General features: G+C 47.3%; 2 protein-coding genes across 2 annotated transcripts in view; one reads left to right on the top strand and one right to left on the bottom strand.

The window, feature by feature from the left end:
• Positions 1–448: 448 nt before the first annotated feature.
• On the bottom strand, positions 449–5,541 carry Ebna1bp2 (EBNA1 binding protein 2). Its single transcript, XM_075945782.1, has 9 exons — positions 5,356–5,541; positions 5,192–5,275; positions 4,824–4,996; positions 4,180–4,303; positions 2,976–3,065; positions 2,630–2,705; positions 2,327–2,420; positions 821–983; positions 449–683 (listed from the first exon to the last, which is right to left on the bottom strand). Exons 1-9 carry the CDS (start codon positions 5,413–5,415, stop codon positions 633–635), a joined length of 915 nt encoding a protein of 304 aa, XP_075801897.1. The 5' UTR covers positions 5,416–5,541; the 3' UTR covers positions 449–632.
• A 42-nt stretch (positions 5,542–5,583) lies between these two features.
• Cfap57 (cilia and flagella associated protein 57) overlaps positions 5,584–26,769 on the top strand; it is a 67,629-nt gene continuing 46,443 nt past the window's right edge. Inside the window, exons 1-8 of the mRNA XM_075945781.1 lie at positions 5,584–5,671; positions 5,924–6,101; positions 14,691–15,007; positions 16,545–16,828; positions 19,107–19,314; positions 20,568–20,720; positions 25,256–25,395; positions 26,105–26,270. Coding sequence (XP_075801896.1) covers positions 5,945–6,101; positions 14,691–15,007; positions 16,545–16,828; positions 19,107–19,314; positions 20,568–20,720; positions 25,256–25,395; positions 26,105–26,270 — 1,425 coding nt within the window. The 5' untranslated portion in view covers positions 5,584–5,671; positions 5,924–5,944. The remainder of the gene's footprint in view (positions 5,672–5,923; positions 6,102–14,690; positions 15,008–16,544; positions 16,829–19,106; positions 19,315–20,567; positions 20,721–25,255; positions 25,396–26,104; positions 26,271–26,769) is intronic.

Genomic DNA, 26,769 nt, shown 5'->3' with positions numbered 1-26,769 from the left:
AGGATCAGAGGATAAGGTTTTCAGCTGTTGGCCCACCTGACTGCTGGGTATGTAAGCCTCCATGTTGCTACTGAAGAAAGGGCTTCTTACCAGTGACTAGAGGTCCACGACTCTCTGTGTGTTTCAATCTCCAATCCCTTGCCTAAAGCTCGAGAACTGTATGGTAGCGCATAGAGCGCAGACAGGCACTGTGCGCTGCATATGGCAGATCTGGGCTGTCACAGAAAAACTGTAAGGTGGATAACATGGCAGAGCACTCAGGAAAACTAAGGACAAAGGAAGGAAAATTAGACGAGCGGAGAAATGCAAGCTGAATGGACTGAGGAAAACTGGCCGTCTAATTGCACATACTTCCTCTCCAGGGACTGGCTGTGACAGGACCAGCTGAAAAGGGCGAGGAAAAAGTGAGGTATAGGCTCAGCATGCAGCTACCAAAGAAAGGCAGGACTAATAGTCAGCAATATTATTTAATATGCAAACTTCTCAATCTTTTAGTCTCTGTTTTTGACCCAAGAATATCTTTTATAAGTTTAATTTATTTTAAAAAATTCTACAAAAAGAAAGACAAAAGCTCTGAGTGTTTTGCAGTCCGTACATTCGCCCTTTTCCTTGGTTCTTTAGAACGATGCTGCTCAGCGGGCTTTGCTCTTCATTTTCTGTCTTGTTCGTTTTCCTGGGCGCTTCTGCACGGACAAAACAAAAAATTCAAAGGTAGTCACATACTTCTTGGCCTTCTGTGCCAGTGTGAGAAGGAACCAAGAGGTGTAGATTTGAGGGTGAAAACAGACTGACTAGGCCCCCACCTGGACCCCTCACTTACATTTGCCCCTTTTTTCCCAGGCTTCCTGGGGCCCTTGCCGTGAGCCACCTTGGCTCGGAAGCTGGAGACATCGTCGTAGCTTTCACGAGTGTTCCATTTGGAGCCTTTCTTCTTTCCACCAAAACCAAACTTCTGGTTTTTGTACCGTCGTTTGGCACTGGGCCTGGAAAAAGGGGCCCCACAGATTACTGCACTATAACCCTGACTGATAAGCCTTATGGCCTTTCTGCGAAGATTTTAGGCACCACTGTTACAGGTCTCTTCTCAGCCTTACGTTCACTCTACAAACCACCCAGGCAAACTCATCTGGTAATGAAGTAACTCCAGAGAAGGAAAACTAACAAAGAAAATCCAGAAAAGGATCTAAAAACACCACTCAGCTTCCAGTTTCCACTGGCATCCTATCTAACTCAATCCCGCTAGCTCACCTCAGCCTTAGTTGTCTCTATTTCTCTGGAGGGCAAAATCAGTGAGCATTCAAATGTAACAAACTTTAAAACCTGTCAAATTCAGCCTAGCCAAGCACCACACCTCCCCTCCTGGGCTTATTCCAGCTGCTCTAGAGATGCCAAGTTGGGACTGGTGTCTCCTACTATCTGCCCAGCACCCTGCTCATCTGACATCTTAACCAGCCCTCACTTTTCTTCCTTGCACATGGCACTTTCGAGGGACTACCACTACTCACTGGGGCTTCTGCACTATCACTAATGTTTCCACTTCCCTGACTGCCGTTTATTTAGACACACACAGACACACACACACACACACACCCTGTTACCTTCTCAAAATGCGAGTGTGATCTGCTCATGAGTGAGTCAAGCCAGTATCTGCCCCCTAATGCCAACAGGACGAAGGCTCCCTAGCTCCTGGCCTCACAGTGTTTTCTAGTGAGGGCAACACAGGCTGCTCCTCACATGCAACCCACTGGCTCCCATCCCTGTGCCTCTGCTCACGCCGGTTCTTTCCTCCTGAAACACTTCTCTCCCACTTTCCTGCTCAGACATTCGTGTCCTTCACACTAGGCTCAGGTGGGACAGTCCCAGTTAGGAAGCCATCCCCAGACTGTGCCAGGACTTTAAAATGTGCTTCCACATTAATCCTGACATAGGGAAATCATCACCTATGGGCCTGTGCCCACCAGGGCAGAAAGTGAGATTTTGAAGAGGAACAGTGAACCCCGCCCCTTTAGGTCTTCATAGCCCTGGGGCACAAACCACGCCTCAGTAAACAAAGCAACAACAAGGCTGGAAGCCTCCCTCCTAATGAATGGCTGAACTCCCCACCATCACTGAGGGTCTTGTAGTAAAACAGCCATTTGATGCTCATTTCAAATGATCCAGATACCGACCCCCCTCCAAACACTACTGTAGACACGGGCCTGTCCCATGGGATCAAACTCACTGTCCTTTGAGCATCGGCACTCTACACTGGAGGCCGTCCCTGGGGAGCTCCATCACCGGACTGACTGTTAGCCATCACAAGACAAACCAAACTGAAAGCCCTTACCCTTTACTCATCTGCTGGCTCTTGGCTCTGGCCTTTGTACTGCGTTCAGCAGGCTTCTGATCCCCCTCAAGGAAATCCAGCTTATCAGAGAAGCCTGGGAAGGAAGAAGAATTTCCATCAGCACCACTGTATTTCTAGGAAATATGTTTTAAAGAGCACACCTCAGTCCCCACACCATTTCCCAAGCCTAAGCCCCGTAGATTGAAAGCAAGATGACTACAGAGCACTAAATTACACTATACTCCCTTAGCTCTAAGGTACCCAATACCCAGGCTGCCCTATACCCACAGCAGACACACTGACCTTTCTGGTATTTCTTGATAGCATTCATCATGTGTTTTTTCTCCTGCTGTCTCTTCTGCAGGACCTCAGTCTGTACCTGTAAGATAGACACAAAGTCAGTCATGCATCCCAAACCACGACCCCAAAGGTTATCTATCCATCAGCTCACCTGCTGCTACCATACTGTGTTGGGTGCACCATAGTGTCCCATGGTGCCAGTGAACCTGCACTCAGGCATACCGGCAGACACACTTCGCCAGTAAGGCCCACAGGACCAAACACACACAGGGCCGGAACCAAATCGGACCACAGCAACCTGCCCTAGCACTCCTGGCCTTGTCCTATCCGTGCAGGTGTTCTTTCTTACCTTCTTTCCGTATTTCCTAAGCGCTCGAAGTTGCTTGGCCTTTTCAGATTTCTCCATGGCAGCCTGCTTAGTCTGCAGCTTCTGTCGAATCTAAAACACAGGATGCTGTCAGGCACTATACGGAGCACACTGGACCAGGACTCCGGGGTTCCATTAACTCTGAAAGCTGTGGAACTTCCCTAGTTTCCCACATACAGACAATATAGCCCCAAAGCTGAATCTTTATCAAGGCACCAAAAGTGTCAGGGCACCGGGCGATGGTGGTGCACGCCTTTAATCCCAGCACTTGGGAGGCAGAGGCAGGCGGATCTCTGTGAGTTCGAGGCCAGCCTGGTCTAGAAGAGCTAGTTCCAGGACAGGAACCAAAAGCTACAGAGAAATCCTGTCTCAAAAATCAAAAAAAAAAAAGTGTCAGGGCACAGCCAGAGCTGAAAAGCAGCCCTGCCTCAGCATGCTTGTTCTATTACACAAAGCCACCTGCTTGTCACACGAGACCTGTCTCTCCCAGCCCTGTTTACAGATTAAGGCTAAACTTCAATGCCCTCTTCTAACAGGCCAGGTATATAACAAACTCCTGCACACTGACCCGTGCCTCCCCCATCAAACACATATATTTTACTGAAAGCGTTGGTAGTCATCGGTGTGACTATCAGGTGTAGCTGGGCTTGTCTCGGGGTTAGCTTCTGGGGGTACCACCTAGAATTCTCTGAGATGAAGACTGAGGACAAGGGAACAATCTAAATACATCCTAGATGCGACATCAGGAAGTTTTTTCCTCCCAAAGTTAAGTGAAGATCAAGTCCCCCAACTCTAAATGACACTATATCTGAGTCATATATCTACCCCTCACTTTCTAGAAAACGGAGACCCAGAGAAGAAAAACCTCTCTACAAGCAGTAGTGTTTTCATTGGCAAAGTGGGCTCAGAACTACAAGACTGCTGTATCTATACACCATGCCACCAAGCCTGTCAGGGAGAAAATACGCAAGTCTTCTTTATTACAGGGACCACACTTTTTCCAGTTCTTCTCTCCCTATTGTATCTAAGGGACTGGCGTGCCTCTGAGGCAGGGACTCACACAGAAATACTGAAAACAGCTAGCACAAATCCTCTTTAAAGACGACAGCAAATGAGCCAGCTGAAGAGACATACTTCACGGTAAAGCCTTGGCTTTCCAGAAGGAAAAGTTGCCTGTCTCTCTTACCTTTTGCATCTGCTGATCGGACTTGGCCATTTCTGCAAAATAATCGGTGGGCCGCTTGGTGGGGACTTGGAGCTGATGGAGCCGGGGTAATACCGCGAGCACAGCAGCCTGGGCCTGGCGGTAGCTGAGATTGCAGAAAGGTGTGAAATAAAGGGTCCTACTGCCTCGCAGGAGCTGACCAGACTATCAACATCCCACCGGCACTAGCAAGACGAAACAAACAAAAACTGCAATAAAACCCCACTAATTCCCAATTTCATATATAAGAGACATCTCACTTTTCACTGACTTTTAAGGAAAAATGCTTCTAAAATTATATCAGTTGTTTAAAACGATGAGCTTATTAAAGGTACATTAGCACACAAACCGAACTCTTTCCCAACCTGTACTGAAAGTCCACTCGCAACCTCCCCTAGGCAGTCTGTTCTAATGACTGGATGCACCCACACTAACTTTAAACGAATTATTTTGAAATATCCCTCAAGCAGGGTTCAGTGAAGACGAGGGAGTGGTCTCTCAAGCAGGAGGAACCCTAGCTCCACTCTCAGGTTCGTGCTAACTCCTCGGTGCCTCTGAGGGTGCAGCCATACTATGTTCCCCTTCCCGTGATTCTCTTATTGCAAAGGACCCAGAACAAGACTTACAAACTCATCTCCCTCTTGAAGTCGTCTTCTGGGTTAACACCTTTCTTCTGGTCCTTGTTCTCGGGTGTTGGCTGAGTTTCATTGACTTCCGGCACTGGACCCAGGGTCACGTCGAGCCTTTCAACCCATTCCAGATCCCGTTTGAATTCGGCCAAACACTGTTTCAGACCATTCTAGGTAGTCAGATACAGTGCCCATGAGAACCCAGAGTTTGTCTCTCTCGAGCCCAAAGTGCTAAGCTCAAACACCAGCACAGGAAGCCGCACCGCCTGTTCAAGGCGCTGGCAGCATCTTTCTCACAAGAACCGGTTTCCCACGGAGTACGGCGCCTGTGCACACCAAGGACCCCGACCCGCGAGCGAGCTCACCACATCATTCACCGCTTTCTTCGGCTTCTCGAGCACAACATTGAGGCCTGGCTTCAGAAGTCCGCGGGAAAACGCATCCTGCAACTACAGACCCGGGCGCGTCAGTACCAAAGAGCTCGGGTTCCCGTTCCACGTCCCGCCCCGCGAGCCCCGCTGCCGCCTACCTCCTGGTCTGAGACCAGGGACTCCTCTGACTCCGAGTCCGAGAGCGGAGGGGTGTCCATCTCGCGACCTCCCGCCCCGCGGGGTGCGCCCGCCGCTCCACGTGCCCTGAAGAAGCAAGCACCAGAGCCAGCAACTTCTCCACTAGCCTCTGGCTTTTCGGCCCGGACTTCCGCTTCCGGGTGCAGAGCCCCGTTCCGGTTTCTCGTTGCTATAGGAACGGCTCCGGCGTTTGGGCGTGCCCGGGTTGCGCCGGATCTTTAGGAGGAGTACCTGTAGATCTCTGCGTGGTCTGGTAACCCAGAGTCGTGAAGAGAGGTGAGGCGTTTCTCTGGGGTCCTCCGAAGATCCTGGGGTCGCTGAGAGCGCAAGAGAGAAAGGCAAAGGGCGGAAGGAGCCGCTGGGGTAGGGCGACAAGGAGAGGGGTCTGGGGGCGGGGCATGGAGGGGTGAGGTGGGGTCAGAAGGGGCGGGCCCAAGGCCGAGTCCACTGGGGCGGGGCCGTGGGCGGGGCGGGGCGGGACATGTCACGTGCTTCTCCACGCTCACCGACTTGCTGCTTCTTCTTCAGCAGTAATCTTTGACAGATACCATGTCCACCGTGGTAGCTCAGGCGCTGCATGTTTTTGGTCTTCGGTCCCACGTGGCCAACAATATCTTCTTCTTCGATGAACAGATCATTATATTTCCTTCAGGAAATCACTGTGTGAAGTACAATCTGGATCAGAAATGGCAAAAATTCATTCCAGGTAAAAAGAAAAAAAAAAAAACCTCTCCACCCTGCCACATATATGAAAGGCATGTGCTACACAGAACCATACAAACTTAACGATTAAGAAGGTCTTTTTGCCGTTTGTGGTGGCGCACGCCGGTAGGATTTGCTGAAGGAGGCAGAGGCAGGAGGATCACGAGTTCGAGGCCAGCTTGGGCTACACAGAAAAAAAAAAAAAGAAGGTCTTTTTTTTTGACAACTAGGATGTGCGTGTAGTTTTATAAATGTGGACAAAATAAATGTCAATTTGCACTGTTTGAGTATAGATTAACCTGACACATGTAGTCAACATGACATGCAAAATAACGCTAATTTTAAAAGCATTTTTTCGCTGTGGCTTGATAGAAGAGTTACTTTAAACAGTGTTTTTCTTGTACTCTCTGAAGTTTTGGGCTTGTCTTCACCAGAACCTCTTGTTGGGTCTAACAGTCCAAGAGTGCACCATCTTCATTGAACCCTTGTATGATGGTGACACTGGAGATTTTATCCTAAGTCCTTTGTTCTTTTTCGTTCTTTTTTTTTTTCCCCAAGACAGGGTTTCTCTGTAGCTTTGGAGCCTGTCCTGGAACTAGCTCTTGTAGCCCAGGCTGGTCTCGAACTCACAGAGATCCGCCTGCCTCTGCCTCCCGAGTGCTGGGATTAAAGGCGTGTGCCACCATCGCCCGGCCTTGTTCTTTTGTTCTAAGGAACAAATAATCTTCCTTAGAACCTGACTCCTGTTTTTGTTTACGTTGGTCCAATCAATCATATTCATGACAGTTCCCTCACTTTTTTTGCATTGACCATTTTTATTTCTTCATGTGCAAATATAAACACCACAATCGTTAGTGAATTGCTATTCCACGAAGACCTGTGCACCCAGGCACCCGGGATCAGCCAGTTCCAGGGCTTCTCCATTGCTTTTCTCTCAACCCACCCCTCCCACTAGCCAGCCCATCTCAGGTCATGCATATGCCACATTGGGTCTTGTATTTACCACATATCTATGTAATCTTATACAAGGTATGCTTTTGTTTTCACGGTTTTCCCATTTTAGACAAATAGAATTATAATCTGTCTGTGTGTTCTGTTGCTAGCATTTCTTGTTCAGCTTCATGCTTCTGTGAGTCATGCATCTTGACACATAGAACTGAGCCGTTTTGTTGTGGTAGAGTCTTCCAGTGGGGATTACAGACGCACGCGTGCACACACACACACACACACACACACACACACACACACACACACTATATGGCCAGTCTAGATTTGAGGGGCCTGTGGTAAACAACAGTTATTTGCTATTAGAAACACACCACCATTAACCATTCTTGCATTCACACATATCTGCAAAGATTTTTCAGGACACACGGCCAGAACTAACATTACTGAGAAATGTGATCATATTGCTTTATATTCCTACTAGCAATGCATAAAGGTCCCTATTACCTCAGCCTCGCCAACTCTTGCTATTGTTCAACTTACTAATTTATGTGTGTGTGAGAGAGAGATCCTAATGATCAAAAAAGGGATCTTGTTTTAGCTTTCATGTCTGTATTGCTAATTAAGATGGGTATCTTTACACATGTTTATGGACTGTCCCTGCTTCAATTTATGTTAAATGGCTTTTATCTATTTTTAACTTTTAAATAAGTTTTTATAATTTTTCTATTGTTTTTGTCAGTTTTGTTTGGGGGTAGCTCTCTTCATATATTCTTTATATATTTTGTATGCTAATCATTTTTCAGATACATGTGTTAGAAATAATTCTTTTCTGCAGCCTGTGGTTTTTTTTTCTCCTTGTGGTATCTTGGGATGAAGAATAATTCTTAGTTTTTGTTTGTTTGGTTGACTGGTTTGATTTGGTTTTTTCAAGACAATGTTTCTCTGTGTTAACAGCCCTAGCTATGCTGGAACTCACTTTGTAAACTAGGAGATCTCGAACTCACAGAGATCTACCTGTCTCTGCCTCCCAAGTGCTGGGATTAAAGGCATGCACCACCATTGCCGGGCAATAATTCTTAGTTTCAATGAAATAAGAGTGGTCCACACCTTTAATCCCAGCACTCAGGAGGCAGAAGCAGAAGAATCTCTGAGTTTGAGGCCAAACTACAGAGTGAGTTTCAGGACATCCAGAGCTGTTACACAAAGAAACTGTTTCAACTCCTTCCCCCAAAAAAATAAATTATCAAATACCATGTAAACATTATATAAGAATAAACTATTAAATATAGTTGAGGGGCTGGGGACATAGCTAAGTGGTAAAGTACTTGCCAGCCATGTGTGGGAACCTAAGTTTGAACCCACATAAAGCCAGGAGTGATCGCACACATCTGCAATCCCATTGCTTCTGTGGAAAGGGGGAGATAAACACAGAAGATGGCCCAGAAGCCTGTGGGCCAGCTCGCCTGACGTGCACAGCAGTGAACAGCAAAGAGGCCCTGCCTCATATCCCGGGGTCCTCTGACCTCCACAAGTGTGCACACACAGGGAGGGAGGGAGGGAGGGAGGGAGGGAGGGAGGGAGGGAGGGAGGGAGGGAGGGAGATGCAGTTGACTTTATTATCTTTTATTCCAGCATGTTTGCCAGGCTATCACTAATTCTAGTAACTTCTCTGCAGATTCTGTGGGTACTGCATAGACAATAACATCACAATAATAATGGTTCCTTTATCTTGTGTCACTCTGCTGGGAAGCGGCTCCAGAGAGAGTTGAGTAGAAGCAATGAAAATGTTCATAGTCATCATGTTTCTGGCCATAAGAGACAGAGCCAATTAATATTTCCTTATAAAGAAGGATATTTGCTATGAGCAAATGTCAATGTCCTATATCGAGTTAAATGAATTCTTTTTTCCCTCAGTTTCCTGTGTTCTTGCTCTCAATGAACAGATAGTGGATTTCCTAGCATGTGTTTTCTGTATTTAATATAGATCTTTGTATATGACTTACTAACATTAAACCAACCATCATTTTATACAGACAACATCTGTGTACATTTTCAAGTTTACCAGACTCTTTGGCTCTTGCTTGTTATAATTCATGTAGTCCAGTCAGGATCTTTTTCCATCTACATTTAGTGGTGAGACAATGTGCTCAATTCTCCAAGTTTTGTTTTGTTTGAGAATGTTTTATTTCATCTTTATTTAAGAAGATAGTTTGACTGGGTATAGAATTTTGGGGTACAGGCTTTATTCCATTTTCTTTTAGCTTCTGCTTTATTATAGTAGTTAAGGAATTAGCAACTGGGATCTGTTTCTGTGGATGCAGTCTTTCCCCTGGATGTTCGTAATGTCTTTGTCTGTGTGTGAGTGCACACATGTGCGTGTGTGCCCAACTTCCTGTTTGTGCTCTCATTTCTTATTCACATAAGGGTCCTCTGCGATCTCACGCATCCTGCAGCGATTCCAGAGAACTTTAACAACTGCCTCTCCAGATGTCCTGTCTCTTCCATGCTTTCAGTTCCTTTGGGAACTTTCGACCATTTCAACTGAGTCCTCATGTTTTTTATACTCTTCCCTGGATTTCCCATTTCCTGGTCTCTCTCTGTCACCTATGAGCTTCCTGAGCCTTTTCTTCGCTGTTTTGTTTTCAGCTGTATCCAACCCACTGCTTAGTGTGTCCAGAGATTGATTGATTGAGTGAGTGATTGATTTTTTCATTTATATGGGTGTTTTACCTTTATTTGTGTCTGTGTACTACATGTGTATCATGCCTGTGGAAGCCAGTAGAGAGTGTCAGTCCTGTGGAACTGGAGTTATAGACGGTTGTGAGCTGCCATATGGGTGCTGGGAATCAAATCCAGGTCCCCTGAAGAGCAGCAAGTGCTCTTAACCACTGAACCATCTTCCACTCTGTATCCAGAGATTTAAATTTCAGTTGTTCTGTTAATGTTCATACATCCTGCCCTGACCGTTTCGCTTCTTGGAGCTTCATCTTGTGTTACCAAGAACCTCACCTCCACACGTGAGAATCCTCCCAGCCACAAGGTTCAAGGTCTTCCCACGCATCCTGGAAGTAGCTGCCCTGTAAGCATCCTTCAAGCCCAGGCAAAGGGCAGAGAAAGAAGAGGAGGACAAGACTGGTGTTGATGCTGCCAGTAAGCTCAAAACCAGTCAGGCATGGCATTCCACAGTCCCAGGCATCTGGGACATGATCTGGAAAAGGCAATTCAGAGTTTCAGGTGTCCTGAATTTCACCTCCCAGTCAGGACTATAGCCAGGGGAGGAGCAGTATAAAATATACAGACCAGAGCAGGTTCCATAGTGTTCAGATCTTAAATCATTATGCATGAAGTGAAAAGGGTCATGAATTTGAAGATATGAGGTTTATCTAGCTTTCCATTTTATAAGCTCAGTGTCCTCATCTGTGAAATCGAGCTGATGTCCAGCTGCTGTGCTCACCAAGTAATAATGAGGCCCAGACATAATCATTTGTTCATTCAACAAAAATTCACTAGACACTTCCTCTCTCTCTCTCTCTCTCTCTCTCTCTCTCACACACACATCTGTCTTCATAGAGCCTTTATTACACACAGGAGGAGCAACAACAAGCAATAACAAGGATGTTAATGAGAAGGAAAGGGGCCTGGAAAGTGAAGAACTTCAAGGGAATGTGAAATGTCAAATGGTGGGCAGGAAATGGTTTACTGAGTAAATGACCGTTGGTGATGAGTGATGGTCGTCAAGGAGCTGGCCATGCTAACGTAGGAAGGAGAGGGTAAAAAGGATGCTACCCTAGAAGGGTGATGAGTGTGTTAGAGGAATCTCAAAGAGGCCAGTGAAGCTGGGGTGCAGGGAATGGGGAAGCAGGGAGCAAGAGGCAAGGCAACAGGGGTGGGGGCAGCGCTACCCAGGCGTGTGATGAGAAGCCTGGGGCAGAGCAGCACAGTGCAGCTGACCTTCCCACAAGTTCATTCTAGATACTCTACGGGGGAAGAGGGGACACTTAAGGAAGAGCAAGGGTAGCAAGGAGCCCTGTTGAGAGGGCGCTGCATCAGGTAAGGGGATGAGGTGCTTAAGATAGGTTGAGGACAGTCCTTGTGGATGGTGAGGCCAGTCCAGGGTCTGTTTTGGAGTAGGCATGACTGGTTTCCTTCCAAACAGACATGGAAGCACAGAGGTAGGAAGGGCTGAGTGAGGAGACACAACTACTTGAGACACATAGAAGCAACTAAATGGAATGGAAAGGGGCAGTTCGGACTCCCAGGCTTCCATTAGCTCTGGGACCCACCTCCATTTAGGGATGAGGAGCTGATGAAGAACTAGCAGAAGAGGGACCAAGAAGATGGGAGGTGTGTTCCTGTGGGAGAGATGGAGCTATTTCAAGGATAAGTGAATTAACTGGACTGCGAGCATTGTGAAAGTGTCTGACACACCTAAACCAGTCAAGAAGTCTGGTCATGGGCCACATGGATGTATTGCCATCACTGACTGTGTTTGCAGTGGTCCCAGAGCATTGTGTTGCCTAGTGATGCTGTAGACATCTTGCGTTAGTGCACACCACAGTCTTCACAAAACTCACTTAAGGACACAGGTCTCAGCATGCTTGTTCTTGCACAAGACATGGCTACACCAAGCACCTGCTAGTATTAAGTCTCTGGGAAGTGAACAAATGAATGGAACCATGGCCCCTCCACAAGCCCTGTGCTGTAGCAGAGACTAGCATGCTTTGCAGTACGCAGACTGGTATCAATGAGGGGGGAAAACACTTTTCCCAGTGCAGCCTGGCAGAAAGCACAGGAGTGAACACAGCCCCCTTGCCTCATCCAGACACGAACATGTCCCCAGCTTTAACATCTCACTATGCCATTTCCCTCCCATCCTTGCTTCAGTCCCAAGCTCTGCCCTCAGCTTCAGAATCTTATCCAACTTCTACACCCTTTGCCCCCAAATTTTCACACTATGGAATTCACAGTATACATCCAAATCCATCTTTTGTTTTTGTTTTTTGTTTGTTTTTTTCGAGACAGGGTTTCTCTGTGTAGCTTTGGAACCTGACCTGGCACTTGCTCCATAGACCAGGGTTGGTCTCAAATTCACAGAGATTAGCTTGCCTGTGTCTCCCAAGTGCTAGACTAAAGGTATGCACCACCACTGCCCGGCTTGAGAGATCAGAAAGTTTTTTTCAAAATCCATTTTTATTATTTCCTTTTTCCTCATGTTCTTTCCTTGCTGGATATTCAGACTCATGTTAAAAACATTATTACCAATGCAATGAAGCCCAGGCATAAGTGTCCCAGTAAATATGTATATAAATATGTAACTTTAATATACAAGTGGTGTTAGGAGTCAATGCTAGGCTAGCCAGTTTTGTCTTTGAGAAATGGGAAGCCTTTTCGAGTCATACTTCTTTTCTTCTTTTAAAAACTGTGTGTGCCTGTGTGAGTGTGCATGAGCCTGCAGAGGCTGGAAGCATACATCAGATCCCCTGGAGCTGAAGTTACAGGCAGTTTGAGCCTCCAAACTCAGGTAGAGGGACTCGAACGCAGGTCCTCTGGAAGAGCAGGAGACGCTCTTAACCTCAGAGCCGTCTCTCCAGACCCTAGACTCTAATTATCCTTTCTCGTATTGGGCCCAAGATAGATTGAAAACTTAAATGTAAATCAATCAAATTATTAAAATCTAGAAACAAATACATATAATGAAAATTCAGTGACTTGGAGGGGCCAATTTAAGCAAAAGTCAACAGAGTCTAACTTATTCAGCTTGTACTCCAGCCCCGGTTTCCCACTTCTCCGCAGAGCTCAGAAACCTCGATGTTGTTCATGCCTTCCTCCCAGTCAATCATTGAAGCCTGCTGGTTCCACCTATTAACATTTCCCTTATCCCCTCTTCTCCATGTCTGCTCTTCCTGCTGCCTTCATATAGCATGGTGCTCCCATCACCTCTAGCCCTATGCATCCCCTGCTGACCAGTTCCCCTGCCTTCAGGACTGCCTTCCACACAGCTGCCAGGGAAATCTTCCCACAACGCACGTCTGACCCTTCATGAAGGTTCCCAGTGGCTCCTGTTTGCTCCCAGCGACAGTCTAAGCTTTGTACAGGTGTCTCAGTGACCCAGAGCCTTGATCTTCTCTGACACAGCTGTTTTTCCAGCCGTCCTGCAGAAGTCCCGTGTGCTGGGCAGATGTGCTGCAGGACCACGTGCTCGTCCCTCCTGAGCCTGCTGGAAAGTAGCAGCATGGAGCCCGTCACAGAGGGACTCCCACACAATCCTCTAGAGCAGCTTCCCCTCCCTCCCTCAACCTCCCTGTCTGAGGCCCACATCCACAGGTGACCGATCCCTGTGCACAGTGCCCAGGGCCCACAACACTTTGGGGCCTATGAAAAGATTTTACTTTGCATTAATGTGAGAACAAAATGAATACAGCAATAATGATTATATGATAGTAAATCCAGCCTGAATTATATATTGTCTATGTTAGTATAACCATAAAATATATAATTATATATGTATAGTAAACATATGTGTATATATGATATCGTATGCATATACATATATAATTATATGTATACTATATAATATATATTCAATTCTGTTATACTTACTTATTCAATGTGTGTGTGTGTGTGTTCATGCTTGTACACCTGCATGCCATGGCATGTATATAAAGGTCAGAATACAGCTTGTAGGAATTTGTGACTTCCTTCTACCATGTGGGTTCTGGGGATCAAATTTCCATCATCAGCCTTAGCAGCAGCAAGCACTATTACCCATTGAGCCATCTTGCTAGCCCAATTTTCATTGTTTTTAAATTTTTATTTGTAATTATGTATATGGAGTTACAGGTGATAGTGAGCCACCTGATATGGGTGCTGGGAACCTAACTCTGGTCCTGTGGAAAAGTCATCAATCCTGTTTTTATCATTTTTCACGAAGGAAGAGACGCACAAAAGCAGAGTGGCCGCTGTGGCCCTACTGTGTGTCTGGATGAAGTGTTCGCACTTAGATTCTCACCACAGCTCTCATTTCCTGCCTGTTACTGCACGGCTGCAGGATGCTGGCTGCTTCCGGCTGTCGTCTAAACTCTAGGGAAGAGGGAAAAGAGCTCGCATGTATCTCTGCTTATCAAGGAAGCACAAAGCTTCATCATAGACTTCCGCATCTGCCTAGCTGCCAGACTGAGGAACTGAGTAGTTAGCATCCGGCCTCGACAGTAGAGTACCAAATGCTGGATTCTCAAGGCGTGGAGGCCGCAGGCTTAGAGCCTATCCCTCCCTTGTCGGCCCATCCCTGGTCTCCCCTAGCACCCACACAGCGTTCCAGCAATCCATGTCCTTGGGATCTCCCACCGTCCTGCACCCTCTACTACAGCCATACACTGCTCAGGCTCTTCCTGCCGTGTGCAGCTTTTTCCATCCTGTCTGGTCCTGACTCAAGGAAGATTCCTTAGCATCTCAACTGACCTAGTGAGGCACTCATCCCGGTCATTTTCACAGTTGCCTGCATACGGTTAAACCAAGGGATGGCCAAGGACTGATCTTTGCACGTTTGTACACGTTTCTCCTCTGCCGGTGGTGCCCCTTGTTAAGCCTGTTGGACCTTGATGGAAGCATTGTCTGCCCTCAGTCCCCCTTCTGCCTCCTTTTGCAGGCTCAGACAAGAGTCAGGGCATGCTGGCCTTGTCCATCAGTCCCAATCGGCGATACCTCGCTATCTCCGAGACTGTGCTGGAAAGACCCACCATCACTATTTACGAGCTGTCATCCATCCCTTGCCGGAAGCGCAAAGTCCTGAATAATTTTGACTTCCAAGTTCAAAAGTTTGTCAGCATGGCTTTCTCTCCAGACTCTAAATACCTGCTGACACAGACGTCGCCTCCAGAGTCAAACCTCATCTATTGGCTATGGGAAAAGCAGAAAGTAATGGCCATTATTAGATCTGACGTTCAGAACAACCCCATCTACCAGGTACCCCCGGCATGACTCGTGCCTCGCCCCGTTGTAAAGCAGAAACACTAACTTTGCCCCACAGCACTCATTCCTCCCGTGTGTTTTAACCCTGAGCTTCTCAAGAAGCACAGAAAGCAGAGGTAGTTATTGTCCCATATTAAGAGGTGAGGGGCCCGAGGCTCTAAGAGGCCAAGTAGCTCATCCCAGACTGAGATGCAGGGCCAGGTATTCCCAACTCTGTCATCTTCCTTCTTCCCTATGGCCCAGAACTACATCCAGCAAGGTCAGACCCAGCTGTGCTGTCTAAAATGAACTCTCCTTGGTTCCGGCCCCTTTGCAGTAGACTTGTGGACAGTCAGGGGATTTCAGGAATGCCATATAAAGTAGTAGATTTGGGTTTTTATTTTGTTTAGGAGGGGTGTTATTTTTAAAACAGGTTGTGACTACATAGCTCAGGCTAGCCACGAATTTACAATCTTCCCTGCCTCCTAAGTGCTGGGACTAGAGGTGGATGCCGCCATGCCCAGTGGAAAGGTAGATGTGTAAGAAGCTGTAAGTTACAGTTGTGTAGAGAACAGAATTTTCTATTGTGGTTTCAGGACAGAATGAACGCCCACTAGAAAACCAGTAGGTTGACTGCTTGGGCAGTGAGTCCCAGGTTTTATATTCCTGTCCAGTGTCTTGTACTCATTTTCACAAGTTCAAGAAGTCTGTACTGTCCATGTGTACAGATAGTAGCTCATCAGAGCCTTGAGCATGCGTCATTCATCTCTCAGAGGTTGACGTGTGGGCCAGGGCACCGCCAGCCAAGCACTCATGCCCCTTCTTAATACAATGATGGTAAGAGTATTGATGGCCAAATCACAAAGACCGGGAGAACCGATTTACCCAGGCCATAGTGTCTCAGAGCAGAGAGCACCTCCTCTGCAGAAGATCCAGTGAGCATCTACTGGACGTCCCCTATGCACCTATCCCAAGGACACAGACTCGACAGCAATGTACCCCCAAGCTGCTCTCCGTCTAGTGAGGGCAGCAGGTTAATTATTGTTAGCGTGTGTTGGGATAAAGACTCCAGCTGAAGGAGATTGATCTGGTGGGATGTGTGCTTTCTTCCCCCAGACAGGCCTCCAGACACCCACTCAACCCCATGAATCTGTTTCCAACTGAACTTCATCCCCTCGTGCTGACCCAGAGTATAGTTCTGCACATACGAGGAGACATGTTAGCGCATGCCTGTAATCACACCACTCAGGAAATTGAGACAGGAGGCATATCCTTTTAAAACCAGCCTGGGCTACATAGTGAGTTCAAGGCCAGCCTGGGCTACAAAAATGAAAAAGATTGTTCATTCTACTTTAAAAAAAAATTGTTGACTGAAATTCCATCCAGTAGATGTAGATGTGTATCTTCATCAAATATAATATAAAATTCCATGACTTTGTGTACAAGATATTATGAACTACCTAAAGTGAATGTTAATTGGTAAAGTGGTGAATAATCCCATCAAGAGTTGACCTATCTTCTTATTTTTCTGGTATCTCCTGACATTTTGCAGGTCAGCATCAACCCCCAGGATAATACACAAGTTTGTGTCACTGGGAATGGGATATTTAAGCTTCTCCGCTTTGCCGAAGGAACCCTAAAGCAAACCAATTTCCAGAGGGGAGAATCCCCAAACTACCTAGCCCACGCCTGGGTATCTGATGATAAGATCATTGTTGGCACTGACACCGGCAGGCTCTTCCTCTTTGAGTCTGGAGATCCACGCTGGGAGACAAACATAATGGTGAAGGAGCCCACCAGCTCCAGGAGCCTGGAAATCATCCATGAGTCAGAGAGGTAATAGCGCCTTCCACTGGGCTAGTGCCCACCCTCGTGGGCTTCTCCCAAAGCCTCTCACTGAGACCGGAGAGATGTCTCAGCAGTTTAGAGCAGGTACTGGTCTGGCAGAGGACACAGGTGTGGTTCCCAGCACTCACAAGGCAGCTCACAACCATTCCAGGGCATCTGGCGCCCTCTTCTGGTCTCTGAGGGCACCACGCACCCATGCAGTACACTTACAAGCCAGACACCCAATAGACAGAAACTGAGAACAAAGAAATCTTAAGTCACTCACCACCTCTCCACCTTGAAAACTAACTATGCCCATTTCATCCTGTTTTACCATTTGTCTCTATTCAAGCACAAACCCCATCGCTATGACCATGGCCTGCCTAAATACAAGTTTTTATTTTTATGCCTATTCTCATTTTATACAGTTCAGAATGACAAGTCTTCAAAATTGTAGATTTTTCCAAAAGCGTGTTTTCTTTCTTTCTTTCTCTCTTTCTTTCTTTCTTTCTTTTCTTTCTTTCTTTCTTTCTTTCTTTCTTTCTTTTCTTTTCTTTTCTTTTCTTTTTGGTTTGGGTTTTCGAGACAGGGTTTCCCTGTAGCTTTGGAGCCTGTCCAGGAACTAGCTCTTGTAGACCAGGCTGACCTTGGACTCACAGAGGTCCGCCTGCCTCAGCCTCCTGAGTGCTGGGATTAAAAGTGCACACCATCACCGCCCAGCCTCAGAACCCTGGTGTTGTGCTAAGCGCCCAGCCAGGTACTGGAAACACGGGCCCTCGGGTGATGACAGTTTAATGGGAGGCAACCAGGAGCAAAGGGGACAAGGAAGTAGACTAGGACAGTCAGACAAAAGGGTGATAACAGGGTACAGGGGAGGGGGGTTGGTTTCATCTGCACCATAACAGCAGTGGCCACATCTCACACGTGGCGGACTGTGCCGTGGGATGTGACAGACACTGCTGACAAGCCCATGGGAGTCCTTTTCTTCACGGATTATATCACCATCATCCCAGCTTTTACAGACCAGGGGCCAGAGGCTAAGATCTCAGCACTGCTGTATGACAGGACTAGAATTCCATTTCCCTTCTCTCTGAGCCCAGAGCCCAATATCCCCACCACCTGGCACCCTGTGGGTTCTTCCTCCTCAGTAACTACTGGTCCCCCCATTCCCACAATCCCTCCCTGTGCCAGTTGGCACCTCCTTATTTTATGGCTTGTGAAGGGCTTCCTAAGGAGTTCTTGATGGAATCGCTTTCCCCTTCACTAGGGACCACTTACCTTTGGTAGTTCAGATTATCCCTTTTATACCACAGAACCTTGGAATTTTATAATAACATTTGATGAAGACACAAGTCTACATCTGCGTATGCACAGTATTTTGGTGGGTCCAGGACTCCCCGCACAGAAGCCCCTTAGCTCGGCCCAGGCAGCACCACCTCTCTCCCCTCCTGGAAAGAAATGTCAGGTCTCTTCTCTCTGGGTTCCTTGCATGACCAACACATTTTCTTGTTTCTTGTGTGCTCAGTCAGAGTAAGTCTCTCTGTCTGCCCCCTACCCCAGCACACATGCTCACCTGTTCCTGTTTGTCCTGGAGAACCCAACTAAGAGCACTCGGCTTCTGCTCACCTAAAGCAGCGCACCTCTTCAGTGCCTGCCCTCGGAAAGCCTCTATTGCTTGTGGCATGCCTAGCTGCCCCTTAACAGTCCTTAGCACATGGGCCCGAGACTTGAAGCTTCTGGGGGCAAGAACTGTACTGATCTTGTTTACTGTTGTTTCGCGGAGCCCTTATAACTCTAACATTTATGAGCAGGTATAAATATTTATTACATGAGTGAATGGATGAAAAGAGAGACCTGGGTTCAAATCTCAGCTCTGCCGGGCAGTTGTATGATCTTACTATATTCAGTCCCCTGAACCACTTATTTCTAAACAAAAGTTAAGAATCGCCGTCCTCTGTCTAGCAGGCATACTCACTGTGCTGGGTAGAGTTCCCAAGCCAGATAGGAGCATTTGACCCTGGGAAAGAAGATCACTGGGTGGCATCACTCACAAACAAGGATATCCCCCATGCTGCTCTCAGAAGACAAGGTCTCCTTATGTGGCTTCCATACTGAAACTCATGCTGTAGACCAGGCTGGCCTTTGACTCACAGAGATCCACCTGCCTCTGCTTCCCCTGTCCTGGAATGAAATCTGTATGTCCCCACTCTTCCATGCCCCCTCCAGAGCTCAATGCTTCTCCCCGGGGTCGCCTCCAATAATGCTCTGTGCTCCTTTCCTCTTCCAGCCTGATCGAGTTCCCACCACCCAGCTCCCCGGTCCCCTCCTTTGAACAGATCGTGGCAACCACTTATGCCCACCACATGTCCATGCCCCAGGTGTTTGCCATCGCCGCCTATTCCAAGGGCTTTGCCTGCTCCGCTGGGCCGGGGAGGGTGCTGCTGTTTGAGAAGGTGGAAGAGAAGGACCTTTACCGAGAGAGCAGGGAAATCCGGGTAAGGAGGACGCAAATGGGGTCCTTGAGGGCGTTGTTCTGCAGCAGCCGTGCTCTGACAGCATTTGCACAGGAAGGACTGGAGAGAGAGAGAGAGAGAGAGAGAGAGAGAGAGAGCCCCACCCTGAGAAACTAGGGGTGGCTACACTGGGTTGGGAAAACCGGATTTAGAAGTAGCACGATCTGGATTTAAGTCCTATGAGGAAAGGTGTCAAAGTAATGAAGACAGACTTCCTCTCTGAACCCTGGTATCCTGTAACCTTCCCATCATTATATCTATATGTGTTCCGTTATTATATAAGCACACTGCCCAGCACACACATTTATGGAATAAACGATACAGAAATGATGTGGACCAGCAAGTCGTTCTTCAGTGACAAAGCCCTGACGGGGGAAGACCAGGAAATGAGGAAATAAAGAGGATAGGAAAGTTGGAATCGGGGAGTCTTACGCTGATGACTCATGCAAGCAAGCTTATTAAGAAGTGCAAAACAGGCTCTAAGACAGTGGTTCTCAGCCTTCCTAATGCTGTGGCCCTTCAACACAGTTCCTCATGTTGTGGGGACCCCCAACCATAGAATTATTTCATTGCTACTTCATAACTGTAACTTGGCTACTGTTATCAATTGTAATGTAAATAGCTGATATGCAAATCCAATGGGGTCGCGACCCACAGGTTGAGAACCACTGCTCTAGGAAACTAAGACCTGTGCAGGCTGGCCCGTCGGCACATTTGGTCACTAACTGATATAGAGAGGGAAAGGAAATCTAACTTTATTTTGTGTCATTGGGAACAACAGCTCCTCTCCAAGCCTACTGGAGCCATCAGTGAACCCTTCTTCTCCTTAACCCTTTGCCCACCCCATATTGTAGAGGGGCCACCGCCTCCCTTCCATGCACTGAAAGTACACACAGGGATGCTGGGTGCCAAGCGAGCCCATGCCCCGGACTTTCAACAGGTGGGTGCTCTCACAGGTTAAACAATATGTGTATGACGGGGATCTCACACTGGACTGCCTGGCCTGCTCATTCCCACACATTTGGCTCTCTTGCTAGTCAGATGCTAGTTGCTGCCAAAGGAGCACCTGGTGCTATTTAAAACTGATGGAACCAGTCCTCCCTTCTCCAGACCCAGGAAAGCTCAGGGCAGTGGCTTGGTCAGGAGTCTGTGAATGGAACCCTTGTATCCAGGACATGCTGACAATGTGGGACCGTGACAGAAAGTTACTGATGGCTGTCTTGTGCCTTGACCAGATCCCTATGGACCCACAAAGCAACGACCCAAGTCAGTCGGACAAACAGGACGTTCTCTGCCTGTGCTTCAGCCCATCAGAAGAAACCTTGATCGCCAGCACCAGCAAGAACCAACTCTATTCCATCACCATGTCCCTGACGGAGATCAGCAAGGTGAGCTTCCTCCAGGGGCATCAGAGTCCCCTTCCAGTCCACACTGAGATGCCCACCCATCCGAGGCTGCTCACCATGTGTATAGAGTTTCACACAAAGTTGTGTGGTTCATGCACCCTGTTCATCCAAGCAAACAGAAAACCTGAGTGTGCAGAAACGCTCTGGGGGCGGGGGGGGGGGGGAGGCACACGATGTGCAGCCTTGACGTTGCCTACCAAAATCAAATCCCACATGTCCCGCTAGAAGTTGCATTTTTCTAGGAAATTAATCTACTATCATATTTATTCACCGCCCAAAGATGTGTATATAATCTTCATGGTTGTTGGGGGTTTTTTGGCTTGTTTTGGAATTGCAAAGGAAACGATCATAAAACACTCCAGACGTCATAACCAAAAAGCACCATGGATGATGAAGCTCACACTGTTCGCTGCACACTTAATCAGTAAAATAGCAGTTCAGACTTGTGTCCCCTAACAGCACGGACTCAAACACATAAAGGGAAGAAAATAGACCACTGTAGCATGAATTCCAATTGGTATTAATAATAAAATCTCAGAGTCAGATATAGGGATTAATGCTGAAGATCAGAGAAGCAGAAGAGACCAGCCACTAGAGGTTTTACCTCTACCAGTGCTCAGACCGAAGGGGCGATCCTGGCCTCAGACTGCATCTCCAGACTGCATCTGTCTCCACTGCAGATGGAAACCTCAGACTGCACTGAGCTTCTGTCTCCTCCGCCTTATATTCCTCTCTCCACCCAGACATATCTCTCCTGTCTCCACCTCCCTAGTGCTGGGATTAAAGAGGTGTGACTCCGGAATACCGAGATTAAAGGTGTGTGCCACCACTGCCTGGTTTCTAGAGGCTTAACTCTGGCACTCTGATCTTCAGGCAAGCTTTATTTGTTAAAACAAACAAACAAAATAATTACTACAGACCACCTATAATCTCAGCTGACAATTTTAACATATTTTTTCATTCATATTTTGGGGGATGTTTTAATTGCTGTTTTTGCTTTTTCTGAGACAGGGACTCATATAGCCCTAGTAGGTAAGAATGGTTTCTGACTTTCCTGCCTCCACCTCTCCCATTCATACCATTCTAGGGGTCAAACCCAGGATTTCAAGTATATGCTAGGCAAGCACTCTGCCAACTAAGCTGCAGCTCTAGCCCAGTGGTGGCTTATAGTAGCCTCACTGGTCAGCGTTGAACAAGCAGTACTGTAGTTAATTATAGGAGCTATCCATCAACTCAGAAAGAGAACAGCCCATACCATACCCTTGAGCTGGCACCCTCCACCTTCCCCCCCCCCACCGCAGTCCTAAGCAAGTGCTGATCTATTTTATAGATTATAGATTTGCTTATTCTGGATACTGTATATCAACAAAATCATGCGGTATGTGGTCACTGTGGCAAAAGAGTGTCCTAGTTGGGACCAAGTATTCAAACACATGAGCCTAAGTATTCAAACCATGAGGTCTGAAAAGAGAAAATATAGGGCTGGAGAGATGATTCAGCAGTTAAGAGAACTGGCTGATCTTCCAGAGGACCTGGGTTCAATTCCTAGCACCCACATGGCAGCTCATAACTACCTGTAACATTCAGGGGATCCAACACCTTCACACAGATGTACATGCAGGTAAAACACAAGTGCATATGAAATAAAAATAAATAAATCTTAAAAAGATAAAATAGTATGAAATAGTAACCATGGAAATTCAAAAAGGAAACGCATTTCAGAGCATAAGCAGACCATCCTAAATCCCCACTGGAGGCTCCTGGCCACGGATTATGAGGGAGACCACCGGTGAGCTTCCTGGGCTAGTCCCGTCATTCCACAGCTACTGGGCCTAGAGGGAGAAAATAATTGCTTCCCTTGTGAAATAAACAAACAAACAAAAAAAAGATGTGAGTGTGTTTAAAAGCTAATAAGAATTAGCAGGTAGAAACATTGTTGTCAGCCATACTGGGGGCGAAAGGATTAACAGAGGCACAGCACCTCTGTCTCAGACAGGAATGCTGAGAGGAGCAGTGTGTGTAAATTCATGAGAGGGAAAGCCCCAGAGTGGGTGGGAATTGTCATCTCAGCCTTTGTCTTGGCTTGGGAACAGCCCTAGTGTGTGTTCACCTCATTCGGTTTTCCACCCATCTCTTCCCTCTGTCGTCAGAGAAAATACCTCCTACCGGACCACACACCAACACTCATGTGCTAATGGAAATCACATAATAAGTGCAGTCTCTTTGGGGAGAAATTTGGCATTGCTTGTTAAGATACTTAAAAACATTCAATGCAGGCTGGGTGTTGGTGGCCCACGCCTTTAATCCCAGCACTTGTGAGTGCAGGCGGGGTCTCTGTGAGTTCAGGGCAGCCTGGCCTACAGAGTTAATTCTAAGACATCCAAGGCTACACAGAAACCCTGCTTCAAAAGCAAACAAACAAAACCAGTCATAGCATTTATCCAGAAGCATCTCTTTTTTCCCCCACTTTTTTTTTAATTTTTCCATTCAAAAATTTGCACTTCCTCCCCTCCTCCCATTCCCCTCCCACTCCCCACTTCCCCTCCTCCTTCCTCTTCCCCCCCCCCTTAAGAGAGGGCGGGGAACCCTGCTCTGTGGGAAGTCCAAGGCCCTCCCCACTACATCCAGGCCAACGAAGATGTGTATCCAAATAGACTAGGGTCCCAAAAAGCCAGGACGTGCAGTAGAAACAAGTCCCAGTGCTTTTATCAATGGCTTCTCAGTCAGCCCCCATTGTCAGCCACAATCAGAGAGGCTGGTTAGATCACGTGCTCATTCAGTCCTGATCCAGCTGGATTTGGTGAGCTCCCATTAGAACAGGCAAACTGCCTCAGTGAGTGGACCAACCCCTCGCAATCCTGACTTCCTTGCTTCTCTTCTCCCTCTTTCTGTTCTTCAACTGGACCTTGGGAGCTCAGTCCATTGCTCTGATGAGAGTCTCTGTCTCTATCTACATCCGTCGCCGGACGAAGATTCTATGATGATATTCGAGATAATCATCAGTGTGATAGTGGGACAAGGACAGTTCAGGCACCCTCTCCTCTACTGTCCAAGGACCTAGCTGGGGACATCCCTGTGGACACCTGGGATCCCCTCTAGAGCCAAGTCTCTTGCCAGCCCTAAAATAGCTCCCTTAATGTAGATATCTTCTTCCCTGCTCCTATATCCGCCCTTTCTCCATCTCCACCCTTCCACTCCCCCAAGCTCTCCCCAGTCTTTCCCTTCTCCCTTCTCTCTCCCCTTCTCCCCTTTCCCCAACCCTACCCCCAGAAGCATCTCTTAAGGAAGCGATGAGAGATACACAAGGACTTATATGTAAGGATATTCAGTCTGTAGTGTTACTCTCAAAGCCACGCGAATGTTCCCACAGAATCAAAATGTTTAAAGCCTTAGGACACTAGACTTACGTTGCCATTAAAATAATAAAATTTAAAACTATTTATATATGTGTAGGGGTGTTTTGCCTGCATGTGTGTCTATATACCATGTGTGTGTCTGGTACTGTAGGAAGAGGGCATTAGATCCCATGGAACTGGAGTTACAGACCATTGCAAGCTACCATGTGGGTGCTGGGACTCAAAGATGGGTCCTCTGGGAGAGCAGCCAGTGATTTTAACAACTGAGCCATCTCTCCAGCCCCGAAAATTATATGTGTGTGTATGTATGTGTAATATTTTAGTAATTGTTCAAAGATTTCAACAAATCTTGATCATATTCACACCCCATTTCTCTCCCCAACTCCTCCCAGATCCGTCCCCTACGCCCCCCCCCCATCCTGTCCTTTTGTTTGTTTGTTTTGTTTTGTTTTTCAAGACAGGGTTTCCCTGTGTAGCTCTGGCTGTCCTGGACTAGCTTGGACTAGACCAGGCTAGCCTCAAACTCACAGAGATCTGCCTGCCTCTGCCTCCCAAGTGTCGGAGTCAAAGGCGTGCGCCACCACACCCAGCCTGTCCTTATTTTTGTTTTTATGTTTTTAAGAAGAGACTATCTGGAAGTACTTGTTATGATCCTCTGGTTCTTACAATCTTTCTGCCTCCTTTTCTGGGATGGCCCCTGAGCCTTAGATGTGGGGTGTGGGGGTTGTGTTGTAGATGTATAGTTGAATGCGGGCACAGCATGGTCAGTTATTCTCTGCCTTTTAACCATTGTGGGTTTCTGCAGTATTCTCCGTTGTATGCAAACAAAGAAGATTCTTTGACAGCAGTCAAAGTCAATGAGAGCTGTGTTGCCTGTGGGTATAAGGATCAGTATTTAGTATTTAGAATGCAGTTAGAGATTATACTGGTTCAGAGGAAAATGGGCAATAATAGGTTCTCCTATAGGTTCCATGGCCTCGCCAGTATTTTAAAATAACGGTATCTTAGGAAAACCACATGTAACATGAAAACAGTTTGCCTTAGCGTGGTTTCTGTGTGCACAGGCTAACTGAGGTTCCCAGGTACTAATAATTCACGCTGAAGGATATAGGCATCCTTCCGCTCACCCTGCTGAATCTCGTTTCCATGCGGTTTCTCCAGGGAGAGCCTGCCCATTTCGAGTACCTGCTGTATCCGCTGCACTCAGCGTCCATCACTGGCCTCGCTACCTGCATCCGCAAACCCCTCATCGCCACCTGTTCTCTGGATCGTTCCATCCGCATCTGGAATTACGAATCAAAGTAAGGAGGGAAAGGCTTGCTGCTGTCGTGTGTACAAAATGTCAATCATTAAGCCTGTTTATGCAGAGTGTTTTAATTAGAGAGGTTTACAATTCAACAACTAAAAGCATCCAGCTGGAAAAGCCTTTTATCAAATTAGTCACCTGTATCCCAATCTCACATGGCTAGAAAATTACTCTCTGGTTTATTAAATGTTTGCTATATGTCAGACACTGCTCTAGACCATAGGAACATAGAGGTAAGCCCTCCACATAGCTCACCGTTGTCCATTAATGTCCCTGTCCCCTCTGTTCTTCTGTCCCTTTCCTTTCCCCACTTCCTCTTGCTGCAGGGATCTCTCTAGACCTTTGGCTCCTCCTCTACCTCCTCCTCACTGCCCCAGCCACCCCAGCCCCCTACCAATAATAGGATATCCAAACCCAGACTGCACCCAAATTCTGTTTTACTCGTGTGTACAAAGGGCTGCGGGGAGAATGGATTGCGTAGTCCTTGTAATTCTCGGACTCTCGGCTGGGCTTGTGTGTGGTATTTTGACTACTTTCCATGTTGGCTGTACTCCGTGCAATTATTATTATCTTTCAGCAACCGGAGCCCAGAAAACAGTCATTGCAAGCAATGAAATAGCTCAGATACACAAAAGCAAATAAAGTGGGGGACTCAACAGGGCTAGGAGCTCGGCTCATAACTCAGGAACTGCTCTTTCTCACAGCACCCTGGAGCTATTTAAGGAGTACCAAGAAGAGGCCTACACTATCAGCCTTCACCCGTCAGGACACTTCGTCGTGGTGGGCTTTGCTGACAAACTCCGCCTCATGAACCTGCTCATTGATGATATCCGCCCTTTCAAAGAATATTCTGTCAGAGGGTGCAAGGAGGTAAAGACTGTGGGACCAAAGTCTGTCTGATGACACTTTGGGGACTTAAGACAGCAGCCGGTGCTCTCTCACCAAACTCGTGAAGTGCACGGTTCTGCCTGTGCTTTTCTACACCCACCAAAATCATCTGTGATCAGGCTGGGCATCTCAATTAAGATTAGAGCAGAAAAGCAATCCCAAGATGAGCGTCCCAGTTGAGAGAGTAAAAGCGGAGACCGGGAGGAGCCGAGGAAACAGTGTCACCAGTGAGATGCACTTAGAGCCCATCAGCTTTATCTCAGGTGGCTTGAAGAAGCACGACAGTGATGGTAAAGCATCACCTCCCCCTCTCCCCAGTCTGAAGCAGAGCTTCTGCAGACACCCTGAGGCTCGGTGATGGGAGCAGTGTAATGACTAGTAGACAGCAGCGTCAGGATGTTGGTGCTGAGCTACAGGGTTGTTGGTGGTGTCTGGAAGCAGCCCTTTCCCATCCCCACCCCACCCAGAGTCCCCAGCCTCC

This window comes from Microtus pennsylvanicus, chromosome 13, assembly GCF_037038515.1.
Source record: "Microtus pennsylvanicus isolate mMicPen1 chromosome 13, mMicPen1.hap1, whole genome shotgun sequence".
Lineage (NCBI taxonomy): Eukaryota > Metazoa > Chordata > Mammalia > Rodentia > Cricetidae > Microtus > Microtus pennsylvanicus.
Note: the sequence above shows the minus strand (reverse complement) of the source record. Positions and strands in the feature narration are given on the sequence as shown.

Bases quoted from the DNA above. Each gene is read 5' to 3' on its own strand.
- Ebna1bp2 (XM_075945782.1), bottom strand. From the start codon at position 5,415: ATGGACACCCCTCCGCTCTCGGACTCGGAGTCAGAGGAGTCCCTGGTC. The intron at 2,421-2,629 runs GTCAGTGTGTCT...CTTCCTTCCCAG, and splicing joins TATCAAGAAATACCAGAAAG to GCTTCTCTGATAAGCTGGAT. The intron at 984-2,326 runs GTAAGGGCTTTC...CCCTTTTTCCAG, and splicing joins AGCCAGCAGATGAGTAAAGG to GCCCAGTGCCAAACGACGGT.